The 7,827-nt window shown below is 44.7% G+C and overlaps 1 protein-coding gene across 1 annotated transcript; it reads left to right on the forward strand.

Moving 5' to 3' along the window:
* Nucleotides 1-998: 998 nt before the first annotated feature.
* On the forward strand, nt 999-4,595 carry LOC119597976 (the record flags this gene model as incomplete). Its single annotated transcript, XM_037947637.1, is given in 2 exon segments — nt 999-1,936; nt 4,564-4,595. Coding segments are annotated over 2 exon segments (970 nt in total), but the record flags the coding sequence as incomplete, so codon positions are not given.
* Nucleotides 4,596-7,827: the final 3,232 nt, after the last annotated feature.

Here is a 7,827-nt window from a genome sequence, read left to right on the forward strand (position 1 = left end):
GGTATGCCCCCTAATCCCATGATAATACATCACAGCCGAAAATTACTTAGGAGGAGGTGTACGGTGACGGCCACCTCCTTCCTCCTGCAGCTTCACAGAGAGGAAACGAGATCCTCCCCCTCGGCCAGCTGGTACTCAGATGCCACAGGCTATGAACCACTGGCACTCTCTGAAATAAACAACAGAGGTACCGAAGTCATTCTGCACAGAATGCGCCTAGGTTACCACTGTGCATGGCAGGTCATACAAACCATAGAACGTGAAGAGAGGTGTTGCATGCATTGCGGCGAGCCGAACGCCACACTTGTACATTACTTGGAGAATTGCGTGCACACGCAATTCCTAAGACAGAACACAGCCGTCGTGCTGGTAAAGAGATTATGCGAGATGCTTACACCACGGCTACAGGAGCGCCTGCTGGCAATCCCACCGCCACGATAAGCACCGAGTGTCAGACAAACAAATGAGACAGCCATAAAAAGCTGACACAGGCCGGGCCATAAGTGAAAGGCCCGGGCGAAGCCAGAACTTCGCAAATCTCAAGCAAGCAAGCAAGCAAGATCCTCCAGCTAAACCTTACAACAGCAGCAGCACCACAAGGACTGCCCAGTCCTTAGCCGACCGGGGAGCCTGCCGGCTCCCCCGTTGATCTCCGACTTCACTTCAACACCCAGCCATACCTGTGGGCACTCACACCCACAACAAATACTCCCCAAAGAGATAAAACACCAGTAACCACAAATAGAAGATGATCACCAATCACCTTCTATACTGGTGACCACCGGAGTGATACGTTAAGGTATATCGCTCGCTCGCTTTGCTCACTCTCTGGAGGGGGAGTACCTGTAGCAGCATGACCCATAGAGCATAGTTACCCAGGTTGGGTCACACAGGTCCACAGCCATGTCCGCGCTCATTGGACAGCGGGCTCCCCTCGTTCCCTGCGCGCTTACACAGCGTTAGTGTATTTAGGCCGCAGAGCCGAAAAACGAGATCAGCAAAATCACCAACGGGCGACCCTCTCCTTCCAAGAGGGAAGCCCTACTACAAGCCCTCTTTGATGCCGAAATTCGTACACTAAGGATAATCACTGCCCATGACCACTTCCTCATCATCTGCCAAGATGAAAGAAATGCCGAAGCCCTATTCACCACCCACTGCATCGACCAACTCAAAGAAAAAGGCTTCGAGCCACTCATGTCTCCAGAGCTGAAGGCCAAACTAACGCTTGTCCTAAAGCAGCTGGATAGAGAACTGGTAAAAGAAACACCAGAAGCCATCAAGGAGGAACTTGAAAGAAACATGCCAGACACACAAATCGGCAACATTTATATCATGAAAAACAGATACCTCATAAAGATTCAGTTCACAGACCACCAGATTGCTGCCAAAATACAGGAAAAGGGCCTATACCTCTTCAATATCTATATAAGCCCCAGACAAATCGAGCCAGAAAGGTTCACCACCATTGTGCAATGCATCCATTGCTACCGCTATGGACACTATAAAAATAGTTGCCCAGATAAAGAGAAAAGACTCAAACTATGCTCAGAATGTGGGTCCAACACCCACAACTTCAGAGACTGTAAGTCTCAGACCAAAAAATGTCTAAACTGCGGTGAAGGACATAGAACAATGGCCAACTCGTGCCCCATCAGAAAGGAGGCCATGAAACAGACGAGAGAGGAGAGAGCAAAAAAAGAAGAAGAGAAAAAAGACATACCAATAAAAAAAGTAGCAGAGCAAACGGCCAAACAAACTGTAGCCGCCACCCAAAATGCTTGGCTCAAACCACTGATTAAAGAAATGAAAGAAGAAAAAGAAAAAGAAAAAAAAGAACCACAAATAATCCTGCAGCTACCTGATGACCTGTCAGTAGGCATCATGACTGCCCTAATACAAGCCCACCTCCAAAACATCATGGAGCCAGGACTGGGTTATAGACACCACATAAAAAAAATCCTTCATAAAAACAATTTGCCAGACCTCGACCTTGGGGACGGGGATTCCTGGGGGATCTTCAAAGTTCTCCCACCTAACACAGTAAACACCACAACAGAAACTATACTCACACAGACCACAGTCTCACCACGCCACCCACAACCGGATCTCGACCCACAGGACGAGTCAGAGACCGAAATATTCACTGCACCACAAAGAAAACCAACACCAACACCAACACCAATCCCCACACCTACACAATCACCTACACGACCACACACACCCCAACAGTCGTCACAACACCCAAAACCACAACGAACACAATCAGTGAAACCCAAAACAACACATGCACACCGCAAACACACAGACGACCTTACAGACTCAGAGGTCGATGATCAGTCCCTTCGCCATAGGGACGGTTACGACCTCAACCCAAAAACATATGGCATCCGCCTCTTCGCTGCGGAGCCCTCACGCTACAAACACCTCAACAGACTACAACTGGCACACGAAATAACACGCGGTACAATAAAATGGATATACACAAACACCACATACCAAAACCGCATCCACGAACAAAAAATCACAGAACACCTACACGCAGGAAACATATTCATCCAGCCAGACATGATTGAAAAACTGAAACAACAAAACATTGAACACCTACAGAATGGCTGGTACAACACAAACAAGTAACACTATGGCTGCAACACACACCACATTACACTCACGCCTCACAATCATTCAACATAATGTACACACATGGACATACAGACGAAGACAAGAACTCTGCAACCAATACAGACAACACGACCCTGATATCATACTCATAAACTCACACTCACTCAAACACCCACAAACAGTAAAAATATACAACTACAACACATACACATCCAACAAAACAAACGAAAACCATGACGGCATAGCCATTGCCGTCAAACAACACATCAAACATAAAATACTTGACACTTTCACCTCAGAACTCATGGCCATCGAAATAGACACCCCTCATGGACCCATCATCATCGCCACCACATACATTCCTCCACGCCGACCTTACATAAACCAACCTGACCTCTTTTCACTCTTACGACACCAAAAACCAACATACATAATGGGAGATTTCAACGCACACCACAGACTCTTCGGTTACACAGACACAAATGCCGTCGGAAGAGGCCTCGCCTCACTCATCTCCGACGGCAGACTCACTCACCTCGGCCCAGACGCACCAACACTCATACGTGCCAACACCTCCACCACACCAGACATAGTTCTCGCTAACACACAAGCAAACTTAAACTACCACATAACCACAGACGATGTCACATCCAGTGATCACCTCCACTTGATACTCACACTCTCCACCAACCCAATCATGTTACCTACACCGCCCCGAGAGAACCTTAATCATGCAAACTGGGAAGGGTTCAAACAAGCACTTGAACACACACACACCCCAGATCTCGAAGGGCAACCCACGCACACCATAGACCACCACCTTAACCAGTGGTACGCAGACATACAGACTGCCCGAGAGGCAAACATTCCTAAAACAACATACAAAACACTTGTACACTACAGAGAAACACATCGTCTAAAAACACTAAAAATACAATACAGACACCTTCGGGAACTTGCTGAAACACAGGGATGGAACACAGAACTACGCACACGACACAGAGAAATTCAAATACAACTCACCAACGAAACAAAACACATGAGCAACCAACAATGGGAAACACTCACACGAGAACTATGCAACAACATAAAAGATCCTAAGGTCTTCTGGAGGAAACACAGGAGACTCATAGGATCGAACAGACAGACGATCACATACATATACAACACCAACAGACAAAAGATAGATACAGCAGAGGGGATGGAAGCTGTCCACAGGGAGTTCTGGCAACAGAACTTCCAAATCTCCCCTGCTGAAAACACAACATTCGACCCAGACACAGAAGCCGAGGTAACACAATCACTACAACACCTGCAACACCTGATTCTCCCATCACAAACAATATCACTCACCACACTCACACCAGACAACCCTCTATCACACCCCATCACACCAGAAGACATGAGACATGCACACACACGATCACAAAACACAACACCAGGAAACAGCAACATCAACAAACTTATCATGCAACACCTTCCACCCATCATGCTCTCCAGACTTCGCCACATTTTCAACGCTGCCCTGGCAACAGGACACTTCCCCACTCCATTCAAACATGCATCAATCATCCTCATCCCCAAGCCAGGAAAGCCACCTCACGAGGTGACCAGCTTCCGGCCCATCTCACTGCTGGAAGTTCCCGGGAAGTTGCTTGAGAGGATTATCGCACACAGACTTAAAACACACCTTGAATACAACAACATACACAACCCTAGGCAACACGGCTTTCGCCCTCACAGAGGGACTGGGAGCGCAATCGCCCTCGCTTACGAGGAGATCGCTCTCAGTCTCGCAAACAAGCACCAAACCAACATTACACTACGAGACGTCTCCAAGGCCTTTGATAAGGTCTGGCATGACGGTCTCAAATACAAAATAACACAGCTACAACTGCCTCCACACTTCACACGCCTCTTATGCAACTTCCTGGACAACAGAACAGCCTCCATCCGCCTGGGTTCACACCTAGGCCCCCCATTCATCTCACAAGTGGAGTTCCACAGGGCAGCGTCCTCTCACCAACACTTTTCATCTTATACACTGCCAACCTACCACCCCCAGCACCCTACAGCAACTACATCGCATATGCAGACGACATTACACAAATCATATCACACCCTTCCAAGTCCAAAAACATCATGAAAGCAGCCACACAAACAGCCATAAACACGATCAACACACACGAAAACAAATGGAAGATACAGACCAACACAAACAAATTCACAGTCATACCAGTGGCCAGACGCAACCCACCCCCACTCACAATAAACAACACTGACATACCATACGCAACCACAGGAAACATGCTAGGCTTACACTTCAGCAGAAACGGTATTCACACACACGCACAACACCGAATAAACCAAGCAAGCACAGCTCTCAAGAAACTCAGACGCTTTTCATACTGCACAACACCCACTAAACTCAAACTCTACAAAACTACTGTAAGACCTATACTCGAATACACACCCATTCCACTGATTGCAATCTCAAAAACACAAAAACTCAAGATGCAATCCATACAGAACAAAGCACTATACTGGATAAACAACACCACTATACAAGACAGAATACGATACAGCATTACCGCACAATCACTACACCAAACATACAACATAGAGCCACTGAACATACGCATACACACACAAAGCAAACGAACATGGGACCGCATACAACACATCGACAACACAAACTACGACGACATCATACACAAACACACAAACAAATCACAAATGGTGGCCAAGAACACTCCCGCTAGTTAACGGAGATCCCCCAGAACCTCTCTAAGCGAGCTAATGCTCACGGGGTGGGAAAGGCCTCCGATCTGCACGCATACGTGCGTGCGGATCGGAGGATGTTTCCCACCCCTGCAAGAAGCTCACATTTTTTGTATATACGTGTAATATAATTTTCATATTTTTTCTGTTCAACAACCAGCGCAAAAGACCATCTAGCAAAGAAAGAGCCTTCGGACCGATCACATCCACGCACAACCTCTGTGTTTGTATTCTTGTTTGTTTTGCGTTCATGTTTGTGTTTATGATTTGTGTTTGTGTTTGTGATCGGTCCGAAGGATGATTTCCAAGCTAAACAACTCACCACGATGCCAACCCACATATCACCCCAACCACCTTCCACCGCTCAAGCGAAGAAGGTAACTTCATGCCACACACCCACACACCCGCGACACCATCACATCATATCACATCATGTCATCATTCCTCATATGAGTCTATGCGCTGGTCACTCACCGTTCACCCATGTTATTTATTTACGTTTATGTCTCTTAATGTTTTTTCCTTATAATCGCAAAATAAACAAAAGAGTGACCCACTGAACCTCGCTCTCAGATCCTAGGGAGGCAGGCGAGGGTCTCACCTGCAACAGGCTATCATAGAAGGTTCACACCCGCTATGATAATCCCTGGCAGGCGAGGGAAAAAAAAAAAAAAAATTATGTTCTTGTTCTCTTATGTTCTCATGTTATTATGTTCTTGTTCTTTATTGTTATTATGTTCCTGTTCTTCCACCATCACTGCGTATTTATTGCCGTTCTCTGTTGACATTTTCGTTCTCGATTTTTCTCGTTTTTAATAAACAAAAGAGGGACCCACTGAACCTCGCTCTCAGCTCCTAGGAGCTGGAAGGGAGGCAGGCGAGTGTCTCACCTGCAATAGGCTATCATAATGGGTAGATACCTATTATGATAATCCCTAGCGGGCGAAAAAAAAAAAAAAAAAAAAAAAAAAAAAAACTCAACTACCGTTCCCTTATTATTACGTTCTGTTTTTATCATTAAACTCTGTTTGTCCCAATTCGCAAAAAAAGGTGTCTCCTGCATGTCCAACCTGGCACCAATCTGAAAAAGAAAAAGGTTCCACATTACCACACCGCAGATAAAGAAAAAACCACGCAAGGGGTATCGCCCCCCTACTTTACACTCTCTACCTTGCTTCAATTTCCAGGTAGCTAGCTACCCGTAGCTTTTCTTCCCCCCCCTCCACTGAGGACTCCTCCTCCTCCCCCCCTTTAGTTCATCTGACACACGAGATCAGCATTCCCCGATCCTCCAGCAGAACCTGACAACAGTAGCAGCACCACAAGGACTGCCCAGTCCTTAGCCGACCGGGGAGCCTGACAGCTTCCCCGTTGATCTCCGACTTAACTTCAACATCCAGCCATACCTGTGGGTACTCACACCCACAACAAATACTCCCCAAAGAGATAAAACACCAGTAAACACAAATAGAAGATGATCACCTATCACCTTCTATATATGTATTTATATATATGTAAGTGCGCGTGTGTGTGTGATTTTTGGTCTGTATACATACATGGATTTATACAGATAGTATTTCTCTATGTCTATGTATATATATATAAACATATATACGTCTCTTTCTACATATGCATTACATATAAACATTTGTATATATGTATTAATCTATAATCTCTAAATATATTCATACACACACACACACACACACACATATATATATATATATACATAAACATATGTATATTTATATATATATATATATATATATATATATATATATATATATATATACATAAACATATGTATATTTATATATAAAGGCCTTTTTGTAACATTTCTGAAACCCCTTTGATACACTCTGATACGTGTTTGCCCTTTACGCGTACACTATTGAAACCTGTTGACACATCTTTTCAGTTTGTGTCAAAGTGTATGCCATCCCTTTGATACAGTCTGATATACTTCGGCCAGCCAATCAGTGCGCGAATTTTTTCAGATTTTTCACGCAGTTGTAGATAGGGGTTTATATTTTCAGTAATTCCGGATCGCATCGTTTTTTTTTTTTTTTCTTTTTCTTTTTTTTTACAGGTGCTTATAATGTATCTGTGACTTTTAGCAGTACTTGAAATACGGTTGCTGGAACGACATGGTAAGAATTGCCAACGTGTCCAAGTCATATGGTGATATTGAATTCGGTGGGAATGTCTTCAAAATCATTCTCTACCTCTCTGATATAACTTTACAGGCTCAAAAATGTAAAATAAAATCATGTGTCTTATTCAGACACAGAGCTCACTGGTGTTAGATGCCACAAGACAAATGCAGCATGCAACTTCCACTTTTCATACGAAGAATAATTTATGTAACAAGGAAAAGTGTTTTGACTGAATCTGAGAAAAATACATTTGATAGTTTTCACAGTC

The sequence above is a fragment of the Penaeus monodon genome, chromosome 40 (assembly GCF_015228065.2).
Source record: "Penaeus monodon isolate SGIC_2016 chromosome 40, NSTDA_Pmon_1, whole genome shotgun sequence".
Taxonomy (NCBI): Eukaryota; Metazoa; Arthropoda; class Malacostraca; order Decapoda; family Penaeidae; genus Penaeus; species Penaeus monodon.